Below are 25,570 nucleotides of genomic sequence, written 5' to 3'. Positions count from 1 at the left end.
AATTATTCGCATTTTTTAGTTTTCTTTGCTGGCATTGTCACTCCACTTCAGATATACGGAGACTGCAGGCAGAGTGAGATATATTAAAGTTGAGCTACGTCATTGGCTTTTTTTAATTCGTGCATTGAAATCTCATTTGAAACGTTAGTGAAAAACTGTGATAGTCGTTCATAGCGATTGTCAGTTTAAGATGTCATCATTAAGAGAGAATGAAGCAAAGACTTTGCTCTGCTCGTGTTATCTCGTGGATGTCGATGCATTTCGGAAAGAGCGGGGAGGTCACTAGCGTTGAAAAGCGTAAACATCGTCGACTCTTCGAGCTTGCTGTATGAAGTATTTTCAATTAGCGCTAATTGCTCTTTATCTCTTTATTTTCGAGTTGAAGAGGGGCGCTAAAGAAAGTGCGCGAACGTAATGAAGGAGTTTGCAACAGATTTCGGAAGGAAAACAAAAGGGACGACGTGCTGAAGGCAAAGTTCCCGCATTGATTTACACTTAAAACGAATCAAACTAAATTTCAAAGTAAAATTTGCGGTTTAAAAAAATTGTAAGTACCATGGCGCATTGTTTACTTTTAGTTGGCCACAAAACACGGGAATATTTGTGGTCTACTATCAATTTTGTGTGTATGTTTATTTTTGGCTTTCCTGTCGTCTAATTTTGCAACATTTCGCTATCCATATTCAATTAGGTCAATGTGCCGGCGCCCTGGGCATGGAATCGGGAGCCATTCGTGACGAGGACATTGCCGCCAGCTCATCGTTCGACGGTGCCAGCGTCGGCCCGCAAAATGCCAGGTACGATGCAATATGCACATTTTTTTTTAAAGCTTTCAAATGAATTTATTTTAAAGTATGTAATACATAAGCTACAAACACAAATTCCATAAGAAAAAAAAAAACTAAAATTCTGGAATTTGTTTCATTAAAATCTGAGATTAAACATCGGGGCATTTAAAAACTGTTGACACATTCCATTAGAGCGACGCGTTCCTGTCAATTTCAATATTGTTTGACAGCCAACCATTTCACTCGCCACTGACAGTTTACATTATAAGAATTGCTGAAGGCTACATTTATTATTTATTTTTAATCCAACGAACGAAGTTGTGAACTCGTGGTAGGTCCCTTTATTTCTATTCCTGCTTCTCCGATGTCGTCTCGATTTATAACTGAACGCGTCTCGGGAACGAAATGGAACCGAGGGCGCACCATCGATTGCTAATTGACGTTCTCGCTTTTAACAAGTTACGATAGGAACCCTCACATTACGATCACAGCTAACTGTTCTTTTTCTATCCCTTAAAAAATAAAATCATCTTTATGTTAAAACCAAATTCTAAAGAAAATAAGGCAAGTAGAGATTTGTGTTAAGCAAAAAAGAAAAAAAAAATTGAACAAGAAAGGAAAGTTATGGAACACGAGTTGGAATGACTGAGTCATGTAGAGCTAAATCCAACATTGAAATGTCGATCGTCGAATTCCAGAGAAGAGAAAAAAAAAAATGGAATTCATGCGATAGACTCTTGCACGTTCTATTGTCACCATTCACAGTCCAAACAGTCAACAACACCAGACTCGATTCCTGTCTTTCCTTTTCTTTTTTTCTCTCACGATTTCATTCAATAGCAAACGGGTCTTCTTTTTTTATTTTATTCTTTTCGGCTGACTCGGCGCTATTTTATGTTTTCGTAGAGAAATCACGATAATGAAGTCATCGTAGTAAACACCCGTCCTATTTCTTTCACGTTCTTTATATGATTTTTCTTGTTTGAAAAAAAAAGAGACTAGCGAGAATTGTTTTGATGAATATCGTGCAGACGACCTCTCGTGACTGGCGAACGATTTAAAGGACTTTAAATGTCGACATCAATCTAAAGCGCAACATTAACTATTTGTTTTTTCGTTTTTCTTAGGGTACGCGTGCAGAGAAATGGAGGAGCGTGGTGCCCTCGCCAACAGGCCACTCATCAGCCTCGTGACTGACTCGAGATCGATTTGAAAACGGACCACGTCATCACGGCCGTCGAGACCCAAGGTAAACGCAATAGTGAATTAGTATTAAACTAGAGAATCTGAATTTCGTAGAAAAATGAATTAGAAAGGTGGAAACAAACAATTCACATCATTTTTTTAACGTTTGACAGGACGATTCGGAAACGGCCAAGGGCAGGAGTTTACCGAACATTTTCTGCTCGAATACTGGAGAGAATCTTTAGCGAAATGGGTTCGTTACAAGGACACCAAAAGCGAAGAGGTATGTGCTATTTTTTTATTAGAATTTTTTGGTGAAAGGGGGGCGGTCATCTTTTATTTCATGCTTTATCGGTCTGACTCGACATAAGAAATTGGAGCGCATTTAATTCTATTCAAATATTAGATTGTTGTGCGTTAGTAACGTGAAAACTCGTTATCCCGTAAGTCGATCTATTTTTATTTTCGATCGGTAACAGCATGAAAAAAAGATTTTGGAACTTCCTCTGTCTCTCTCTCTTTTTATCGTCTCCTCTCCCATCTCCTTCTTTTCCCCTCATCGCTTCTGAACAACTCATCGACTGCGCGATGATAAAAAGAGGGTCGACGACATAGACACAATGTAAAAAGAAGGGGAAAAAAGAAAGAAAGAATGGAACACGAAAGCCGCTACGTGATTACAAACTTTTGTTTGGTTATCTCATGTATCTGTACTCGGCGCTGGTTTTGAACCATCCACTCCAGACGGCGGGTTAGAATCAGAAGCGGAAAAAAGGATTTCATTAAAGAACGATCATTTTTTGTAGAAACCCATAGTTGATCAGTATCCTCCCGTCTATGTTTACGTTATAACTGCGCCCGTCCGGTCTGAAAAAAAAAACTGTTTTTATTGCGACAATCATCACGGGATACTCTTCTTTTCCAAACCCCCTGTATCTCACTAACATCGCTCGAAAAATGGCTACCAAATGTCGATTGAAATCCTTCTAAAAATCCGACCGATATTATAAAATGAAAACGAAATATTGGGTAGGGAAAAAAAATTCGAGTGTTAAAAAGCTACGAAGCAGGAGGGAGTCATTGTTAAACAAAGTCCCGCAGCTCGTGAGAACGAGCTTTCGTGCATTGTCACAGTTGCAACTTACAAATGAAAATCCCCCTACTGTCTATTCTCTTTTTTTTTTGTGTGTGTGTGTGTTGGTCGTCTCTTATTACGCGGCTCTGCCCTGACTGAATCACAACTCAACACACACACAAAAAGATAGAACTTTTTCCAGATAATAGACATGGGTGTGTGTATCCTTTCGACGGCAATCAGTTCTTTGAATTTTTTTTCCCGTTTCTCACCGGCACGAATGCCGCGTTAGTGACTTGACTTTTATTTTATTTTTTCATGAGAAAAATAAAACGTAATCGTCCCATCAGTTAAAAAAAACGAACGCCATCGTCTAACTATCGAATTTTTATTCGGTTAGTTTCCGGTGGTCCGACATGACACACGATCAGAAAAAATCGAGACGTTTCACACGCCAATTTGGGTCTCTTTCGTACACAATGCGTTAATTCGTTTAGAAGCTGATTGTAGGACATTTTGACTTCATCGATCATAACTAACAACGTCATCCTCCATTTTGCCACTTGTTTTTCATCATTCTTTTTATGGATGACTCGGCTGATCGAGTGGGGTTGCCCTTTTGTGCGAGCAACTCATTTTTATCATTCCCTCCTTACATTCGTTAACCATTGCAACACAACAACTTCAAACAACACTACGGGTCTTCCGCTCCAGAACTGCTTGGCCTCGTTAGTTATTCTGCCATCAAAAAGAAAAAAAAAGGGGGAAATCTGTTTTCAGGTAGCCAACCACATCTCCGTTTAAAGGCCTTTCTTTTTCGATTCTTTTAAAAATCAATTTCTGTATTTTGCGTGCGGTTAAACAAAAAATTGAAGAACATATGGGAATGAAAGAAAAAGGTTCAGGAAGCTGGTGGGGCCTGTATGTTTCAAAGCAGGTGGATTGCATGGGTTCCCTTCTTAATCTTTAATGACTCGTCAGGTAGCGACGAGTGCGCAGTCGCCCACATTAACTCAATTATTTCTCTTCTGCCTTCTGTCGCCAAAACACGAAGGTAACAACCCCCAGAAAAGAGAGGAACCCAAATTATTCAGGATGTTTTTTCAATTCTTTTTTAACGAGAAGTCAAAGATAAGAGAAAACAACCGGAAGTTTCAGATAATTTTGTATTGGTGGGGTGTAAAAAGAAGAGGGGTATAAACAACAACTAGAAATCCACGTTGACAAAGCATAAAAACAAACAAACAAAAAAAAAAGGAAATGGTAGGGACAATGTAACGAGGGAGGGGGGGGGGGGATGGAATCAGAAAGAAATTGAGGAAATTGAGAACGAATAGAATCAAACCTCGTCCGGAGCAAATTATGATGGATTCCCATTTTGCCCGTCCTCATTTCTTCGTATTACTTTGTAAACTTAATCTAATACAGTCAGCGTAACTCAGTTAAATTTAGTATACATATATATTTAAAACAAACATATCACGTACGATCTTTTAAAGTTCATCCGTATTGTTTATCAACATTAAAATGTCGCAAGCCTTACGAAGATCAAATGACCAATTGCTATATACTTACCCCAAATCTCACAGTTTCTAATTCGATATAAAAAACGAGGGGATTTCTTATTTTCGCCCGTCTCCGCACAGTCATAACGTATCCATCACACAAGCATAGCGATTGCTTTAACTAAAGAAAAAAGGGGTAAAAAACAAGAAGTCCTTAACGTTATAAGCGAAGTACAATTCTGGCTAATGAATCAAAAGGGAAACAAGGTCTGGGATACAGCGTAACGTCTCTACATGGGGAAAAGGCCAATCAACTCCGGATTCCCAACGCGGAGAGCCGCGCACAGTTGAACGCAGTAGAGTCTTATGCGTGAAAAGGAGCATGCGATGAAGGGGGGGATGTATCCAGATGTTTTTCAGTATGAGTGGCACGTCATTTCTCCCGTTTTCTTTAGCCCCATAACACTCTAGAATATTAAGCGGGAAGAACATCTCGGAAAGCCTAGCGGGAAAAAAGTTAGCCGTCATCGATATTTTCAAGTTAGAAACCCCCAACTCCGAAAGAAAGGCAACGCAATCACGTAGAGAAAAATACGAAAATGTTAACGAAATTCCATTAGATATTTGAATTCGAATAGAACAATCAACTTATTTCCCCCCCCCCCCCCCGTGTTTATCATTCATCAACCAACTTATCGTTAGATGTATGTCGCAACATGTCCCCTAGCGGAAAATACGTAAGACATCAACAATTTCAAAAGTTTGTCTTTTGGATTGCGCGCTTCTGATGGCGTCGATTGTTGTAGACGAGATGAAACTGTAAATGAGAAGGGGGATATTGGTGCCAATCAACACAACGAGGATTTCTTGTGCAGCTATTTACCGTCGGAACGAGGGTCCGCGATTAATAGTCTCTACAAGCTTATTTTCTACCTAACAATAACGCGTACACAATAGGATGCGAAGGTTGTACGACGTGCACGGGGATTTCCGACAGCTCATCACCAAGTTTTGATTTTAAATAGGAAAGATTTTGGGGGACGCGTCTTGACGCGGTTTAGCATTTCGTGTATGCAATCAGATTAGTTTTTTTCTTTTTGCTAACGTGAATGGTACTTTTCAGAAGAAAATATGGCGCTATTCACGCTTGCCTATTTGAGAGAAATAAGAAAAATGGTGGTTTGTGAAACAAATCAGTTCGTTCTGTCAGCTATTTGAGGATGTTTTATTGATTTGCCGTTTTTACGGGTGGAGCTCGGCAACGGTCGATTACGAGGCTAGATTTTTATCGCGGTTGGGTGATAGAGTTGCCTTTCAGTGAAATGTTTTAAATCGTTATGTGAGTCGTTATGCGTATACGACCATAGGTGAAGGGAGTTTTGCCATTTTCCTCTGTGAACAGGAACGTGATGTGATTTTTAAATGTATTTTGAAAACTGGCGAAACTCTAAAAACTGATAGTGTCAATGAATGCCAAATGATATGACCTCATTTTTGTCTAGCATCTTTTTTTTTTTCGTTCGTTTTTAATTTTAAAATATTCCATTTTCAGGTAATCGCAGGAAATACGAACTCGTACGTGGCCGAGAAGCGTGAATTGGATCCGGTGTTGATCGCCCGCAAGTTGCGATTTTTCCCGTACAGCCATCACAGACGAACGGTTTGCATGCCAGTCGAGATTTATGGCTGCCCTTGGTACGTAATAAGACCCTGTCGTCTCGCACGAGACGCATTCATTTTGCACTAAAAAAACATTTTTGTGTGTGTCTTATTTAACTACGTCATATCATAAACTCGTGAAGCAAATGTTGCTGCTAGCCGACCGTCCATTCACGATGTGTAATGTTCGATCTGTTGTGGGTTTTTCTTTCTCCTTTGAAGGTCTGAGAGCATTGCCAGCTGTCAGATGACGCAGGGAGATCAGCGAGGAGCCGGTTGGCAATTCTACGATGCCTCTTACGACGGCATCTGCGGCTCTTTACTGCGCCAGGGACTCGGCCAGTTGACAGACGGCAAACTCGATCCCGACAATTTCAAAGCTAGTTATTACGACCAAGATCGAGGTAAAGATTTATGCCGAGTATCAGTTTTCTTGTCCCGACATTTCCCGTCATCGTTTTCATGGCCTTTTTTTTCTCCCTCCTCGCTTTCCTTCTTTCTTTTTTGTTCGTTTTATGATCGACCGTTTGAAGGCTGGGTCGGGTGGCGTAACGACTCGCGCAACGGCCAGCCCGTCGAGATCGTCTTCGAGTTCGACACGGTCCGCGACTTCACATCGCTGAGCATCTTTGCCAATAACCAGTTCACCAAAGATGTCCAGGTAGGGTCGTATTCTTTCCATCAAGCAGTTTGCAACGTTGAAATAAATAACTAATAAATAACAACACCTTTCAACGCCATCGCTGAATGCTAAACGTCAACGTTAAATCAGTCACTATTTAAAAAACCAAGCAAAAAAAGACTTGCATTCCGAAAATAGTCATTTTTTGCCATTAAAATTTTTGGCTACAAACGTAAAATTCCTGCACGATGAATCACTGCATGCCATTTGACAAGTAGCAACACAACACGAAAAAGAGCCGCGACTTTAACAATTTCCACCAATGAATTTGCGATGTTTTAGATTTTCTCCGAGATCAGCGTTGGGGAACAAGTGTACCCGGGTGAGCCGATCATCTACCGACCTGTCGAGGATCGCATCTTTGAGAATTCACGCAACATCAGCATTAAGCTGCACCACCGAGTCGGACGCTACGTCAAACTGCGTTTGTCTTTCCCGGCTGCTCCGGCTCGCTGGATTCTCATCAGCGAGGTCTCTTTCCGCTCCGAAATGGCCGCCAGAAATTACACGACCGAAGTGGATGGCAGTCCCGTCACCCCACCAGCCGCCGCACCCATTCCGCCCGTCTCCAATTTGCCACTCCCGCCAAGCGGTCACGAAGTCGGCATCAACGCCGGCTCGCAGGATCAAGCCAACGGTAACGAACACGATCAAATCTTTTTTTTTTAAGGCGTAGTCTTTATTATCCGATCTAATGATTTTACAGCCTTTTTTTTCACGACATTTTTCCATGGAATGTCACTTTAAATAATTGTTTTATTATTTATCAGTGTCATTATTAAGAGGAAAAGCATTTCACGTAACTCCCAAATAGTTTCATCAAATTTTCCACGACGTTTTCATTTGGGATAAGACGGGGCTTGTTTAAAAACACGTGCGCACCAAGTTCGTGAGTTGAGACAAAAAGCAACCGTTCTCCTTTGTTTAAGTTTGAAAAAAAAATCATCCTCGTAATGCTTCAAAAATATCTTTGATATTTCGATACGCACACGCGAGCCCGTGTGTCAAAGAGCGGAATGCTCGCTATTCGTGAAGGCGACATCCGCTATTAGGTTTCCTGCGTTCTTATTCCCATCAAACCAACACAGGGCAAAAGACACACTAGCCGTCTTTTTCTTTGTTGCCAGTCTCTCGTTATTTACAGCCGTCATACGACATTTCTTTTTTTTAAACTCCGACTAAAGCCGTGACAAACAATTTTGTTTTTTAAAGAATAAGACTCAACCATAACTACGTACAGCGTATAGGGCTCATTAGAATGATTTTTTTTTCTTTCGTTGTGTAAGAGCAAGAAAATCCCGGGAATATACGGAAATTAAAGAATAAAATTGTAAGGGAAAAAGGATTTAAGGGGTCATTTGTTGGAGATGTTATTCAACCCGACCATCGCCGCCCGAAAATTTCGCTGTTGAGACTTACTTACGACTACTTGGAATGACAGCCGTTTCCTTTTCGCATTGGCAGTAAAAAAAACGAAAACAAAAAGGAAATGGGGAAATATTTTATGGGTTGTTAACAACCGCAAAAACAAACGAGAGCGAGACCGAAATATTGCGACGTACAGGGAAATTATGATTTCGTTGTGTTGGGAACATTTAACGTTAACCTTTTCTATCCTTCGAGAGCCTTAAATAGGAATAATTAAATGAATTCGCACTGCCTCTGACTTTATTCTATTTCGTCCTTCCATATTTATCTAGAGTTTTCTTCTTTTTTTTTTTTTTCTTATATGAAATATTCTGTTTTTGTTTGCCATTACAGAAACGAGCCCACCTACCAGAGAGAACCAAACGTACATGGCAATCATCGTCGGTGTCTTGGTGGCCGTCAGTTTCCTATTGGCTGGGGCCATCTTTTACATGATCATGCGACGTCGTCAACGCAAGAGCCTCTCAGGCAGTCCGCTGCCGGACAAAGCCAATTGGGCCTCTCAGATCGGCAGTCAGCCCAGTCCCCGTCTGTTGGACGGCTCTGTCGGTGAGCATCACGAAGATCAATTGTTGCAACACCATCGTGGCAAAAGCTACAACAAGAACAACTCGCTGCCATATGGCAACATTGGCGCCGACTTGTCGCGCTCGGACGCCGCCTCGCAATACTTGCTGCCTCACTCGCCGGCCAGCGCCCATTTGACTAGGACCGAGTACCAGGAGCCTTATCACGCCCTGCGCTTCTCACCTTATTACAGTTACAGCACTCTGTTGCTGGCCGGAACTGAAGGTGTCCCGAAAAAGGCCGGCACATCCGCAGGTAATGACAAGAAAAACAAAAGAAAACAAACTGAGAACGCGACGCATTGCCATCATAAATCAAACTCTCGCCTTTTTCTTTTTAAATAAGCGACATTCTCCTAATGGGCCATAGCAGCTATTTGGCTTTGGCCCTAAACGACTCTGGCCGATGGCCGAAACTGTTCTATGGATCCATTAATCTTAACTTGGAATGGCGCACTGATCGATTTATGGCTCAGTATCAGATACGTACGACTACGCCGTGCCGGATGTTAGCGGGATTAGCAGCTGCAGCACTGCCCATCAACCCCTACTAATCCAGCAATCTCTACAAAAACAACATCATCCGCTTAAGCCCAAATTGCCCGTCGCTTCGCCACCTCCGCACGCAATCGAAATCGAAACTTTGGCCTCATCTTCTCATTCCACGACGACCACCGGCTCGGCATCGTCAGCGTCCGTCCGTCTAGGAGGCAGCAAGAACAACAATCAAATCGGCCACTTGAACGGCATTAGCGAATCCAGCCCATTGAAAAAGGTAAGACAGTCCGTCTGCCCTCACGTCCTAAATCTAGAATTAGATAGACATGAACAATTCCCGTCCAGTTCCGAAAATGTTGAGTGTACGGGCGTTTAGATTGCGCAGCCAATCCGGATAGAAACGGTCCGTCTTACTTGGCTAGTTAGGTCCAGAATACGTCCTGCGCGACTTGTTCAGGCAATCTGCTGTTAATCTTTTTCGATATTGATTGACAAAGGGCCCAATGATGGATGTAGATCCACGGCACGCGATGGAGCACTCCATCTTTCATGCCTCGCACGGGGCACACATGCATTGCCAGCATAATAAATCGATTATCGTAAATGGGTCCCAAGAAAAAAAAATGGCCGACTGTAGGGTGGTTGAAGTCGTTTCCTGTAATCGTTTCAAGTAGTACTGGATTATCGGAAACGCTCACGCTACCTGCCTTGCCTCGAATCAAATCTTACGCTTTTTTATATGACGAGTTCACGCAACCGGCCAAGGAAAGTTGATGAGCAAGGTCAAAAACAAATGTTTAAAGTGCTACACTCTTGAAAGAAAAATGCTTTTCAAAATGCATAGATCGTCTTCGTTAAAACTCGTGGTTGGACAAAAATAGATGAAAGAAATGGGTCACTCCAGTCAAAAAGATTTTGAGATCACGTCACGCGCTGAAAGGTTTTCAGGCCAATCACTCTAAGATGTAAATAAACCAAATGGGCACAATGTAGTCACAACCTTTAGTGGTTTCATCGTGGCGGTTTACCGCTCACATCGTGAATTCGATTCCCGTAGGAATCCCGTGAAATTATTTCATTGGTCTTTCACTTAAGTTAAATGCAGACACGAAACTGGGTGGCAATGGATAGCGGGACTGAATGTGGAGGCCATTTTGAAAAATAAAAATGATGAGAAGTAGAAACTCGTAATAATTAAGATGACTTGACGTTTTCTTACCAACGAAAGAAACCATTCGCTGATCATTGCGGCCCAGTTTAAGAATTCATAGTTCAAACTCAGCATCCACCGATCGATAACACACAACGTAACGACCTTCTTCCTCATTTGATCTTTTCTCTCATAAAATAAGCGAAGGGAAAAAAAAATTGGTTTGACCTAGTAGCTGCAAAAATTGTGGGCTTTGAACGTTTGTAAGGACATATTTCGAAACGTTCTTTTTAACGCTTCTGCTATTTCTTTTATGTTCCATGATGGCTTACGTTTGTTTAGTGCCCATTATGGCTTCGTTATTGCACGTCCAGCGTCAACCGACTTAATATCTTTAGGAAACATTAAATGCTATCTTCTATTAAGACGAATGTTGGGTAACGTTTTGAAACTGGCAGAGATCTCTCAAAATGCCATTATTCAACCGATAATTATTTTACTTTGCGTTATTATTTTTTTTTAATAGAAAGGAAAAATATAGCAGTAAAAATGGAGGTTATTATTTTTTTGTTGTTGTAACAAACCGCCATTTATTGAGGCGTCGTTACAGACGCACATGATCTGCACGAAACGCTTTGTTGATTGCAAGTCGCGACTTCGCGACGCCGTCCTTAGTTTAATAGGCGACGTGGAGTAACGTTTCGAGTTTGCGATCTCCATTTTTGAACATTTTTTATTGGCAAAAAAAAAAGAAAGGCAAAAAAATTGGGAAATGTAACCAAGTCAACGACCCCGAAGTCGTTTCGGTTCTGCCTTTAACTGGATTACCGTCTAGACCTGATCCATTTTCGACGCCCCCGTTTTCCTGGACATGCGGGGGCTTATGTGTTGCTTTTTCCAGCGTGTTCGTTGCATAATTGAATAGTTTAGCCCGTTTTCCATGCAAATTTAGTGCCGGGGAAACCAGACTTTTAGCCTCGTATTACGGCATTTGACTCGGCTGGTAGACGAGGCCTTACGCAGCATTTTGGCCATAAGTTTTGAATTTAGTTTCTTAGTGATCTAGTTTATTTCGTTTCGGAACTTCACTTTCCCAACGACTGAAAACTCAGTTTAAAAAAAAATAGAGGAAAGAGAATTAGGAACTTGTAATGATTTGGGACTTGAAGTCTTACTGACTAGAGTATCAAATGTCTTTATTTTGGTTTCATTGATTTGGTTATTTATTTCGTATGATTTCTAGCCGATCGACCGAGCAGAATTATTGTCCGCTCTGAAATCACGGGCCGAATCGCTGATCATACCGGAATTAGCGCGTAGCAAATTGCATATGGTCCAACGCATCGCCAGTGGCGCGTTTTGTACCGTCTACAAGGCCGAAGCCGAACACATTCCCGAGTATGGTAGCGCCGTCTACACTTCACGGCGGCTGGTGGCCGCCAAATACCTTCCCAATACCTCCGACAAAGACAAGTAAATCATCTTTCTGTTCTTTTTCTTTATTTCTTTTGGCTTCGTGTTTGATGAAGTGCTTTTGATTTCGTTCCTTTTTTTTCCCTCATCTTCTAACCTCAAATATCCGGTGCGTGTTCTCTCATTCTCAACAGGTCGGGATTCTACCAGGAAGTGAGGCTATTGGCAGCTCTGGACGAACCGCACTTGTCACGTGTGTTGGCCGTTTGCACGACGGACGAGCCCTTTTGCGTCGTTCTAGAATATCTGGAATTCGGCGATCTGAACCAATTTCTCAAACTGCATCGATTCTGACCGGACAACCACTACAACTCGTCCGACAGCCGCAATAACATATCAAAAACCTTCTCTACTCCGGACGAAACGTTAACGTATGAACCCCATTAAAATCGTTTTGCGGCAAAGACAATGTTTTCCAAATAATTTCTTTGTTCCTTTATCACCAGAATGTGCAGTTTGATATTTATGGCCAATCAGATCGCCTCGGGAATGCGTTATCTCGAGTCTCTAAATTTTGTACACCGCGATTTGGCCGCTAGGTAAATTCACTTTCATGTTGTTCTTGTTGTTGTACAAGTTACCGGAAACTAATCCAATATTTCCCACACAAAAAACAAACAAAAACAAACAAGAACTGTTTGGTAGGAAAAGGACTCCAGGTCAAAATCTTCGATTTCGGTAGAGACAGTGACATTTACGGACTGGATTATTATCGCGCGGAGGATCAGCTAATCGGCTTACCAGTTCGCTGGATGGCATGGGAATCCGTAATACAGGTATTAAGCAAACTAAAAATCCTAAAAGATTGAGTTGTCCGATGGAAAGTTTTCCAACTGTAACCATCCATTTGCTTTAGGGGAAATATACGACCAAGAGTGACGTGTGGGCATTTGCCGTGACACTGTGGGAAATACTGGTCCTTGCCCGGCAGCGCCCTTACCAAGAGCTTAGCGATGATGCAGTTGTAGATAATTTGCAGCATTTTGCACAGGGAACGGCCGTCAGCGCATCCCCTTGCGTTTCGCTGTTGAGACCGCAGCATTGCCCTCACGATATCTACGATTTGATGTGCGAATGCTGGCGGCGGTTGCCCACTGAACGGCCTTCCTTCCGCGAAATCCATCTTTTCCTGCAGCGCAAGAACCTCGGCTATTCACCCACCTTGAATGAATCCGAATTTGCCAGATAACAAAAAGTCCTGTAAGTTTTTTCTCCAAAACAACAAGAACAAAAAAAAATTGGATTGGCACGAAAATTCGCGGTCACCTCGATATATCTAAATATTTAAGTCGGTTATATTCTCGACAATTTTTACTATCCAATGGTCAACGTGTTTTAATTTTTTTCATCGCTATAATACTCACGTTTTTCTTTTAAGGAACAAGCTTTTATCTCAGAACTGTTTTGTTGTGTTCCACAAACGACCAGCATGAAAGCAATCCATTTGCAAAATTGAGTGACATTGGGTCGGATCAAAGTGTTGGAATATCTCCGGTATTCCGAAGAGAGCTTCACTTCATTTCTATTTCGTATCTGATTTTTTGGTATTCGTACAACCAAACTTATCAGTCGAGGATCACTCTGTTACGCTGTAAATACTTTATCTGTAAACTTCCCAGTCAAAACCCACGAGCATGTACATCTGTTAAATATAATTTTAATATGCTATCGACAGCAGCACTCTGTGCACGTCATTCCCGTTCGATTGGTGCGATTCATTATTCCACTTTAGGTTGAGCAAAAATCGATTCTAATTCAACGCTCTGTTTGGCCATCTGTTACCATGGATCTCTAATGTCAATTCGTCATTGCTGATCACTGGAACTCACCGAGAAACAGGTAAATCAGTTTTATTTTTCACGTACATGTTGCACATCTTAATTCTTTATTTTGTTTGACAGGAAAACAGGACAAGTGAGGAAAGTAAATGCTGTTCCAGAAGTTGGACGCTGCTTTGACGAGATCATCGACCGTAGCCTCCACTACCTTTACCATAAGGTCCTGTAATGAGCAAGAAAAATCCAGGTATTCTATTTTGATTCTTTCATGACTAGAATATGTTAGCAGTGTAAGTTCAATTTGTGTGTTCTTCACGATATTTTCTTTTTGAGTTGATGATCTGCATTATCTTGGATCATCTAACTGACTGAACATTTGAAAACAAAAGCAAAAGTATTGATTTCATTTGGTCATTTGCAAATCCATATTTACCGTATCCTGCTCCACTATGGCCTCCCCCGTGACTGCTTCCGTAACCTCCGTCATGGCTACTGCAGCCGTAACCTCCTCCACCATGTCCGCTACTACCGTAACCTGCTCCTCCACCATAGCTGCTGCTGCCGGATCCTCCTCCACTATAGCTGCTGCTGCCATACCCTCCTCCGCCATGGCCGTGTCCTCCCGCACCGTGGCCGCTGTTCCCGTATCCTCCACCGCCGTTACTGCTGTAACTAGTGGCACCGTAGCTTCGACTTCCGTACCCACCACCTAGTAACATTGAATTTCAAGTTTGAAGGTGGATTTATTGGTTTTTTTTTTCAGTACTAATTTAGCAAAGTTTGCTAGTTTGAGAAAAGTTACCTTGCCCGCCGTAACTGCTACTTCCATAACTGCTACCTCCATATCCAGCTCCTCCGTAGCCTCCGCTTCCTCCATGTCCGCCGCTTCCTCCGTATCCTCCGCTACCACCGTATCCTCCGCTACCACCGTATCCTCCACTACTACCGTATCCTCCGCTACTAACATATCCTCCACTACCACCGTATCCTCCGCTACCACCGTATCCTCCGCTACCACCGTATCCTCCGCTACCACCGTATCCTCCACTACCTCCGTATCCTCCACCACCTCCGTATCCTCCACCACCTCCGTATCCTCTACCTCCTGTGTAACCACCACCGTGTCCTCCGCTGCCACCGTATCCTCCAGCTGAATAAGAATTCATTCGTCTTATCAATTTGAAGATTTACAAGATAACTAAATAGTTAAATCTTGTTAACGTGTAAACACTACGATTCCAGTAAAAAAATTATTGCAACGTAAACATCGCGTATTGAACGCATATCTATTTCAACTTATTTGTTTTTGTTATTGCAATAATCTTTTTCTCGAACATGGCAGCGTAAACTGGCGCAACAGTCTAAAATATCTTTAGCTACGTAGTAGCATAGTCGTAGGTCGTCGCAAATACCGTGTGGTACAAAACTTTAGGCCACAAAATCAACTAGATTATGTTACAGTCTAAGCAAAATAACACTTTGAGACGCAATAACATGAGCGTTGTTATTCAAAACAGCGTTAAGCTATCTTGGGAAAAATCGAATAGCATACCTTTGTAACCAGCGCAAACAAATCCGACGAGTGCGGCCAAAACGCAGATCGCCTGTCAATCAAGATAAACAAAGAATCACATATGCACTATGCTAAATAATAATAATAATAATAATAATAATATAATATGTTCTGGCTTGGGACATTTAGATGATGCTACAAAGAAAATTGCGTCTTTACGTGGCCACTGTATGATCGCCATCTGCCGGAGTCATGTTTATATCCATCGGATGTCATAAGGAGGTAACAATGTTCGTCTTAACGCAATAGTTGAAAAAAAACAATGACACGAGAAAGTGATCTTCTTTAATGTTTTGTCAAGACTTGCCTATGTAAAAATTATGTATTGATAATCATTAATCAATCTACTTTTGTTTTGTTTTACTTTGATTTAGGTCACCGTAGCATGTCGGAAAAGGAGAGCTTTTCTCTGGCCACAGGAACGTCTAAAACTCTGGGAACGACCCAGTTATGATGACCTACTTTGTTCTTCACTAAGAGATTTATGGTAAATGACGTTCATCTTTGGATCAAATGCGCTTTCACTTATCTTCATCGTTCAAACGTTTGACAGCTAATTAATAGGAAGAGGACAATAAGAAAATACGCGCTGAGCTTTCACATCTTTAAAGATGACCATTTACTGTCAGTTTTTGGGAGGAGGATTAAACAACGTCAAAGAATTCAGGTAAAAATAAAATAAACAAAACATTTAGACGCACAAAACCTTAGACAAGTAAGCTCAATTGCAAAGACACATTATAACTGTTTCTTTTTCCTTTGAAATTGCATCTGGGAAAGTCGGCCATTGTTTTATCAAAACTTGTCAACTTTGCGCAGCGCCGCAATTGCGTTTTGAAATACGACATTTCAAGTAACCGTTGCTTGTTCAAAGGTTGTGTCATCTCAAACTCATGATAAGCATTCTTTTTCACTTCAGATATCGAAAAATGCAGTTTAGAAAGCAGATTGGGAACAAGTGTAACGGCAGGTATTTTCACGTATATTTTCATCGCCAAAAAACAACCCGCTAATGATCAGCTTATAAATAAAATTGTTGTTTTTTTCCTTAAAACGTTAGCTATAAATAAAATCCATTTCTAATGATTATTTTATAAAACAGAACGAGCTTTGCGTGATTGGTTGCGACTGGATGGAAACCGAAAACGAAAATGCGTTAAAATGAAAAAAAAAAAAAAAAAGAGAAATGAAGCTGTTTCGCAATCGTAGCCAAATGTTTGACTCCTTATAACGGGCATGGCGATAGCTGGAAGATCGCTCTCCACCCGGATACTCGCCTTGTCCTAAGATATGAATTATTTAGCCGCCAGGGGAAACGACACGGAATAAGAAAAAATAGGTAACTTACAAAGTATTTGGCGTATGAAAGGAAAACGTTCCACCCAACAGTCAGAACGTTAACGTACAGCACTCGATAGACAGGTGATAGGCTACGTAAAAAAAGTTGATGAATTGTGCAGGAGGCCATACCGAACAATCGGTCTGAATAAATTGATTAAAATTTGTTTGTTAGGTCAAGTCAAATGTCTGGGAATGCGACGGTCAACTGGAATTGATGGAATGCAAAGGGTTAACAGGAACAACACGCTGAGTAAACTGTTAAATTTTTAATATATTTTCAAATGAAATAAGAAACTGAGAAAAATTGTCCTTTTTTTAATGGTAGAGCTGTTGGATAAGCAATAACTCGTTATAATGAATTTTTCAACATTTTTTGCATGGATATAATGTACCTCTGGATGTTGAGACATGCTCTTCTCAGAACAGGTTCAAGATGGAATTAACACATCCTTTGAGAAAGCTATAAGTAAATTCAAAAAGCTTTGGCTAAGGTAAAATCAAATTCTCCCAATTCAATCTTTAGAATAACTTATGTAAATTTCAACTTTAGAACTTTAGATTTTCTTTCCTTTTTGTCACCGTTTTCCTGTTAAGGTGAAAGAATGAGATCACATTTTCAGGTGCGTCATTAAATTAAATTTAAACGAAAAATCTCCTGATGACCTGTTGATCAGCCATTGCGAAAAAACATGAGCATTAGAGATCGACGCTGACATTTGCTTACATTCTAGAGATCATAGATAACGGTCAAGTCACGTGATTTTACGTATGACGTCTATATCTCGTATCGATAATGCTAATACAAACAAGACTTTGTATTGCATCATCATACTGTAACTATCCCCACCACACCCTAATAACTAGCAAAGCTTTCTGCACTTCGAGTTATGGGAATGTGTAGAACATTCCGATAGACTCTGATAATTTTCTAGTTGTGTCAAATTCCCTCTCATAGGAAACCAGTAAAAAAAAATGTACCTTGTAAACCATCAGGAATTTGGATTTTAATTCGTCCCACGCTTGCCGGGTCGTGCTTCCCTCCAGGAGGCCAGCTCCCATAAAAAAGGAGACGTTGTTAAACGGGGAAAAGATGGTCTGATCAAGCAGAATCTTTTTGCCGACACAAAGGAGTGAGGCTCCGGGGATAGCGCGATCCAGAAACTTGTACCAGAAATGATGCGGAAGGCCCAAGGTTAAGCGGATAGCCATCATTCAACCTGATGTTGCGGTGAGTAGATTTTAATGTTTCCGTCTAGGGGTAGTCATTAGTGAATAATCAAATCACCTGATCGTTTCCAATCATATTGCTCTTTATTCTTGTTCTTACCGCCGCTCTTTTTAGAATGTTCAATAGTCTGTTGGATAAGATCTCCGGCCGCCAAAAGAATCCCTGTCAAAATCATTTTTTTTTATGCGAAATGTTTTATTTTTTATTCCTTAATAATCGAAGTAGTTTGTAACTTAGGGATGAACGAGAAGTTCTTACCACCGCTGGCAGTGTTGGTTACCCATAGATATCGACCAAATAAAATCCCTTTCAGTTTTGATATAACGGCCATTTGTCGGTTTGGTGACTTTTTTCATCACGTGTCGGAGTTTGTGTTAAGAAAGGAAGGGTAGACCTTATGCTCAGTTGTAAATTTTGGAATGGCGAGTGAACAACCTAGCGTACCTTATATACCCCTTGCCATGGTTCGATATCCCGCCACGTCTCTCCCACAACCTTTGGAGTTTTTTTTTGGGTGTTGGTGATAAGGTTTTTTTTTTTATTTATCAGGCCACATTAAAAAGTAATGCACTTACGAAATCAAGTTCCCATTGTTCCCCCCTTAGCCACGAAATTTTGAAATAATTATTGGAATAATGGTTTTTAAATTTTTAATAGTCAAGAACAATTTGTTTTTGTCGTTGTAATTTCCAATTGCTTCGTGTTATACCTGTTTAATCACTTATCGTCTATTTTATATTCAGGCCATGTGACAATCCCCATCTGGACGAGTAAAGGAAGGAAATGAGGACTGCATCCCCCCTGTACTCCGACTACCATTTCGGTGAATGTCGCAACCAAAACAGCCAGTAATACAGTACGGTGAGGTTGATTATTAGAATTAATTTCACACATTAGGTCCGTTCTAGCTCTTTGGATCTAAAAATAAGCTTAAAAGAATATGTGATTATGTTGGCGTCGCACCGAACCCCCACGAAAGGGGAGAGTTGTTTTTGCATGCAAGAACTGTTGCAACTATTGCCCTCTTTCGTCTGTTGTATGTTAGAAGTGCTGCCATCTTGTGTTTGCATTCATCACCACGCTTGTCTCCCTTAATGTTACCTTTCCACCCCTAGAGGTCAGGTCGAACCTGAGTCGACCTCTGGCCTCTGTTTTATTCAAACGGGGACTCGGGATTTGGCCCCGAGAGGGGGCTCTGCCGTTGGCTGGCCGCCCTCGTGTTAGTCCTTTAAGAAGGAGCTCTGCAGGATTGCTGGCTTCCCTTCGCGATTGTGTTGTAAATAGTCTTATGCTATGTTGTGTGTATTTTGTATGTCCTTTGTTGTAATGTCTGTGTCGGTGTAAGAGAGTAAATGAAGAAACTGTAACAGAACCAACAGATATACTGATAACGCTCGCCACAGATCCTGCATAGATTCATAGACCTATAATCGTTCGACAAATATTTACGTCTTGAAGTTCAAAACAGCACGTTTATCAAACATTGTTTCGGAGCTTAGGTTTTGATATTTTACGATAGCAGCCCTCCAACGCAATTGCTGTGGACATTTTACTGTCTAGACCGTTATACTCGAGCTTTATAGCCTAGATCTGTTCTTCATTGGCAGCACTTTATGTAGTTTTAATTTTTATGGAATATCGTCAGCCTATGGATATTCCATAATTAGGAGATTATTTTACAACTAAAGTAAAGAACAAACTCAATCGGAGAAATTCATTTTATTCGATCACTTGTTTGGACAGCATTGATGCATATGTAACGAAGCCAATATACATCTTCAACTTATATGTCCTTTCTGTAGTATCTTTAATAAGTGATTAGTATAAAAACATGTCTATTGCAACAACATATATACGCAACACGGGTGACCTAGATGAACACCTGCTAGCTAACTGACGCATCCATGTGTCATCAGCATCACGCCACTTATAAAACATCTTTGATTGGCGGCACGGGCGACGCCCATCATCGCACCATTATCACGCCATTTTAAACATCTTTGATTGGTGGCAAATACTCGCACAGCAACTCACCAATTTGCCAATATGCGAAGAGTAATCGTGAACCCAAAATATGGGAAAGAACAGACAAGAACTTGCATCTGAATAAGGTAGCCGCCTGAGTTTATTCTTGTTGCTCTTATCCTTTGGTTAGTAGTATTGCGCAGTAAATTGTACTTTTATTGTGAATCTTATTTGCTTAACTTGCCTTAATTTCCGCCTGTGAAAACTTAGTTAGTCTTGGACAGTGCATTTGTCCTTTTCTTAAACACTTGTACAATCTATTTGATTGTGAATTGACTTCGTGAGCGTGAGGTTTATCTCGTTCGCTTGCGTGTCGATTTCTTTCCGCTACCTACTCGTGTTATCACGGTAAGACTTGGTTATAATTGTCTCTCTCTTCTCTCTCTTTAGTTTCCCTACTGTATCTTTATTTCTCTTATGTCTTGCTTCTTGTAGTATGCTTAATCTAGGATAATAAATCCATCATTGTGGGAAATACGCCTCCGAGCTCGTTATTATTTCATTTTGTCTTAATACAGTAAAGTCAGTCTTCCCACACACGGGAAGATGCTTTACATAATGGTGGCAGCGTTTTTCAGAGCTCTACCACAATGATGGACGATGTTATGTCAGGTAACTTAATAATAAACTTTCTCGTACACCTTTGAACACTCCGCTTATTCCTGTAACACCCGTAGTGCAAATCAATGACGAAACGATTGCTAAGTTGATTAGTTTTGAAAAATTGTCAGCTTCTACCGCGACTGTTCCGCATTCATCTCAAGGTAGTCAGACTTCAGATAAAGAAACAGAAGCCATTAAACCATCTACTTCTCCTTCCCACACGGGAAGTTGCTTTACACATACATAATTTGTACTATTATTGTATTGTGTAATTTCTGGTAACTTTTCTGTCGACTAGAGAATTCTGTTCTGCTAAAAAAAGAAGTGTTACGTTCAAACACTGGGAGAAACGAGAGAACTCTGCGAGAACAAACCCACATGTTGAAGAACGACAGCAGTTACGTACAATACCGAACGTTTAATGTGTACACGTATTATTTCTCGTGCTTTTTGTGTTATATTATGTGGCTACAAAAATTGATTCTCTAGTGTGACCTGTACCTTGAATTTGTTTGTTTCTCCGTTCTAGGCGTTACCACTAACGCCATAGAAAGAACATTAACAAGTTCCCATAAATGCACGACCCCCGTTAAAAATTTGCAATTTTTTTAAAAACTCTCATTTTGTGATTATAAATTGCGATGAAAGATGGCGCTCTTGTATTTTGTCTTCTGCTTGAAGTACGTGTAACTCGTGTGAAGATGATCTGAACCAAGTTGCTCATATGATTGTAAAAGATTCTGGATATAAAAGGATTGTCGATGACGGTGTACTACTTCACCCAAATAACTTTGTTATGTTTAGCTACACGTTGCAGAATTGGCATGAGCTCAGTCAATCCTTTCTTAAACTTAGAATATTGAGACTTATCTTCTTGCAGGTGCATGATGTGATGTAAGGACATACCTAGCAGGAAAAGGCGAGATAAAAGAAAAGATAACTTCAATGCGAATAATAATATTAGCAAGGATATACAATTACCGATAACTATTACTTTGGCTAGTTTGGCAACATCGTCTTTGGACGTCCATTGCGAAAAAATCTCGCTCGTCCTGTTGGAAAATCTCGGTTCCCAATGAAAAGAAGCGCGGAAATTTAATATGCGGCTCGTTACATTCGCGTCCATGTGAATTTTTTCGCGTTTCGAACCGATCGGTGGATCGTATTCGAGGTCGTAGTCCGGCAGGAACTAAAATACGTAAGGTATGACAGTACAAATAATTAGTAATTGCCACATTTAACAAAATTTACCTTAAGGAAGTTGTAGAAATGTTGACGTATTGTGGAGTCACCAACGAAAATAAAGTGCATAAGATATGGCATAGATTGTTCCTCAATATTTCTTTGGCTAGCGTTCGGTACAAAAAGTCTATCGATGCATTTGACAGTGTCCCCAATTTTAAACGATTTTGCGTGGCAGGGTGGATTGAGATAGTTTTTCTTGTCGAGGAAGCCATTATTGCACGGCGGTAGTGTGTCATCTAAAAACGATCGACTATAACCCATTGTGGATTATACCATCAAGAAAAATTTAGTTAATTAAAGAACAAGATAAGATAATGCACTAGTTATTATAGATTATGCCATCAAGAAAAAATTAAGTTAATTAAAGAATAAGATAAGATAATGGACTAGGAAAAACATTTTCTGATCTCGTTGGAAGACAAAGAGAAAAAGCCAAAGCGACGAAGAGACGCATCAAATTAGATCGACAATTAAACCCCCTGTAAGTCTGAAAAGACGCTTCTCAATTCATCGACGTCCCGACGGAAAAAATTTTATACAATAAAACACAGTCGATAGCATGATAAAGAGTTTATGGTACTAGAATATCTGCAGATTTGCTTGATTCACGGCAGGCATGGTGTTTGGGTTGTCTTCGCCGTAAAACCATATCGTTGAGAAGTTGGTACAAAAGAAAATCACACTGAGCGTGAGTAAAAATGCCAGTGGGAGCAACAACACACCTCCCATTACCCCTTGTTTAAATTTCCTGTTCATGATTCTCACTCTGGCCAACTGAAACTTGCGCACCAATATTCAATAGTGATTACTGAGACGGAAACTGACACTCGCAATGAACGACTATCACAGTTTTTCACAAACGTTTCAAACGAGACTTCAATGCACGAATTAAAAAAAGCCGATGACGTAGCTCAACTTCGAATATATCTCACTCTGCCTGCAGTCTCCGTATATCTGAAGTGGAGTGACAATGCCAGCAAAGAAAACCAAAAATGCGAATAATTTAGTATATAACCTTGTAGAGTAGCTACCAACGCAAGTTCCTCCTAGCGTTTGCCAAATTATACCTTATAGCCAAGAAAACGCAAGTTCTTGAGGAAGGCTATAGCTTGCTTCCAGCTATCAGCATCAATCAAGGCTGCCCATCAAAGAAACACTTATCGTCAATGCCTTCCATAGTATCGTCTAATGTTATGTTGCCAATAAAACCTAAACAATGGTTTCCTGCGTAGCGAAGAAAATGCTAAGCGGAACAACACGGAGAAATGAGAAATCGTGTTGAAAGGCCCAAATGTTCCAGTTTCGCATGGGATGATGCAGTTTAAAATACTACTTTGAGGTTGTTTCTGAAATTTGCACCATCACATTGAAAATGACAATTTTTGTATCAGTAACATTACAAAAAAACAGGTCGAATCGCAAGAAAACTTTTGTTCTATAATTCGCAATAGAAACTCTTAAGACAAACTAACATAAGCAAAAGGAATATTGCGTTAGAATGCCGCCAGAGGGCGTGAAGCAAGAATGAAATTATTCCGCGAAGGTACATTGTCCTATCCTATACCTGCTATGTGTGGCCGTCATCAGACTTGCCCCGATCGCGATCAAAAATTGATCGCCGATCCGATCTTCGATCAAAAAATTGATCGCCGGTCCGATCTTTTAAGAAAGATCAGAGATCGGATCGGCGATCCTAAAAAATTGATCGCGATCCGATCGTTTTAAGCGATCAAACTTTTCGCCATCTAGCTGTAGATTTTGCAGTCGCATGGTTCTATTTCACTTCTATTTTTGCGAATGCCAATTGAGGGAAACTGTTTAGTGTACACCCTCAATGGCTGTCTGTAACTATCGCTGTGCAACATGGTCTCCGCGAGTTAACTCGACCGTTCGGGTTCCCAGCGGCACCCCCATTCTTGCGTTTTGATTGGCTCTCCAGCTTTGATGCCAGTGGCAACCACCACTGAAAGAAAGCAAGCTGTTGATGTGTCGTCTGCTTGTGCCGTCTGCATGTCGTCTGCATCGATTTTAATTTTCAAAATAATTCAATTTTCAAATCACAGGCTTATGATATGTTATTAAGGTATTATCTCGATTCCTTGTTTCACGAGAATGTTTTCGTGGGTATTAAACAACAAAAATTTATCAAATTAGTTAAGGAAATACTAAGTTACAAACAACCAATCACAATTGAGAAAACGGGTGCCATTATTTTTAGGCGAAATTTTTAAATTTTCTATTATTATCAGCGTAAATAAAATTAAAAAACAGTTTTACGATTCTATATTTATCTTATTGTATAGGCTTATTGTTATTATAATACAAAAAAAAGAAAATTTTTCATTCGGTTTATTTTCATATTCAAATATTTACAGTCTTACATTATTATTACAACTACTTACATTATCACGGTTCACCGGAAACAAAAAAATCGCTTACCGTCGTGTCCAAGGGGTTGTAGTAAAAGATGTCAGTGTTGATATCAGGAACGTTTTATGATTTTTGATTAGTAATTTTGTGATTTGAAAATTGAATTATTTTGAAAATTAAAATCGATGCAGACGACACGCAGACGGCACAAGCAGACGACACATCAACAGCTTGCTTTCTTTCAGTGGTGGTTGCCACTGGCATCAGAGCTGGAGAGCCAATCAAAACGCAAGAATGGGAGTGCCGCTGGGAACCCGAACGGTCGAGTCAACTGGCGGAGACCATGTTGTCGCTGTGACAGCCAATGCTACATTCGTTAAACAGTGTGAGTTTTCAGCGTTAGATGTCGCACAAAAATGATCGGTAAAAATGATCGGCAAAATTTGATCGCCGATCCGATCAAATTGCAAAAGGTCGGATCGGAGATCGAGATCGGAAAATTGATCGGCGCGGCAAGTCTGGTCGTCATCATTATCCTTATTTCACGATGAATTTCATGTATTATGCAAAGTAAATATTATTTTGTAACTAATTAATATTTCGAACAAGACGCGAAATTTATTGAAGCTTGTGTAAACCAGTGGATCTTATCTTTCGGAAAAGATAAGATAGAATGGCATAAGTTAAGACACTTCTGGTATCTTTTCGATACCTTGTATCGGGCGTCAATTTGAGCCAAAAAAAGTATCTTTATCCTATGATAAGCCAAATTTAGCCTAAAGTTACCGAAAAAATACAAGATACTTTCGGTGCCATCTAGCGGCGACAAATTCATTTATTTGGATTAAAATTTTCGGCTTTCATTGTTTTAGTCTCCCGTTATCTCGTGGATGTGGATCAAATAAATGAATTATGAAGCTACAAATTCGAAGCAACCCAGAATTTCAATTAATCTCCGATTCAAAATTTTTGTATTTATTTTTGCGTTATTACTAAGTATCTTGTATCTTATTTTATCTTATCTTTAGCTTAAAATGGGAATTTTTAAAATTTTTTAAAATATCTTATCTTAACTGTTTTTTTTCGTAGTATCTTGTATCGAAGCATTTTTTTCGGTATTTACAAAATATCTTAACTTAACTTTGTATTAAAAATTTTTTTTTTCAGTAACTGTATCTACAGGGTTTTAAAAAAAGATAGGAAGCACTGTTTTAAACGCAGAATTAAACCTGATTTTGTTAAACTGAAATTTTGAAAATTAAATAAAATCATACCAAATTTCAAACAGTCGGCCGGCGGTTCTTGCTCGATTCCTGATAAGCAAGTGGAAAACGGGAAAGAATTCAAAGTTTTTTCTACAACTCTCAAAACGTAAGAAAAATCTCAACGTGAAGTTCT

At 40.2% G+C, this 25,570-nt stretch overlaps 2 protein-coding genes and 1 pseudogene across 2 annotated transcripts; 1 reads left to right on the top strand and 2 right to left on the bottom strand.

The window, feature by feature from the left end:
• The first annotated feature begins 556 nt into the window (after positions 1–556).
• On the top strand, positions 557–12,780 carry LOC130697296 (discoidin domain-containing receptor 2-like). The gene is given in 14 exon segments (XM_057520222.1): positions 557–626; positions 692–797; positions 1,916–2,037; positions 2,147–2,256; positions 6,106–6,248; positions 6,435–6,616; positions 6,746–6,873; positions 7,177–7,531; positions 8,656–9,144; positions 9,365–9,663; positions 11,780–12,009; positions 12,144–12,380; positions 12,456–12,548; positions 12,642–12,780. Coding segments are annotated over 14 exon segments (2,577 nt in total). The 3' UTR covers positions 12,655–12,780.
• A 1,072-nt stretch (positions 12,781–13,852) lies between these two features.
• LOC130697307 (uncharacterized) lies at positions 13,853–15,606 on the bottom strand. Its single transcript, XM_059496830.1, has 5 exons — positions 15,520–15,606; positions 15,340–15,391; positions 14,590–14,937; positions 14,221–14,480; positions 13,853–14,010 (listed from the first exon to the last, which is right to left on the bottom strand). Exons 1-5 carry the CDS (start codon positions 15,574–15,576, stop codon positions 13,867–13,869), a joined length of 861 nt encoding a protein of 286 aa, XP_059352813.1. The 5' UTR covers positions 15,577–15,606; the 3' UTR covers positions 13,853–13,866.
• Positions 15,607–16,325: 719 nt separating this feature from the next.
• On the bottom strand, positions 16,326–18,340 carry LOC130697308 (mpv17-like protein 2; annotated as a pseudogene).
• Positions 18,341–25,570: the final 7,230 nt, after the last annotated feature.

The sequence above is a fragment of the Daphnia carinata genome, chromosome 9 (assembly GCF_022539665.2).
Source record: "Daphnia carinata strain CSIRO-1 chromosome 9, CSIRO_AGI_Dcar_HiC_V3, whole genome shotgun sequence".
In the NCBI taxonomy this organism is placed as follows: Eukaryota; Metazoa; Arthropoda; class Branchiopoda; order Diplostraca; family Daphniidae; genus Daphnia; species Daphnia carinata.
This window is presented reverse-complemented; position numbering and strand designations above follow the sequence as displayed.

Excerpts from the sequence above, each read along its gene's own strand:
- LOC130697307 (XM_059496830.1), bottom strand. The coding sequence starts at position 15,576 with ATGACATCCGATGGATATAAACATGACTCCGGCAGATGGCGATCATAC. Across the intron at positions 14,938-15,339 it reads TGTTTGCGCTGGTTACAAAG|CTGGAGGATACGGTGGCAGC; the intron begins GTATGCTATTCG and ends ATTCTTATTCAG. Across the intron at positions 14,011-14,220 it reads CCATAGTGGAGCAGGATACG|GACCTTATGGTAAAGGTAGT; the intron begins GTAAATATGGAT and ends TGCTCATTACAG.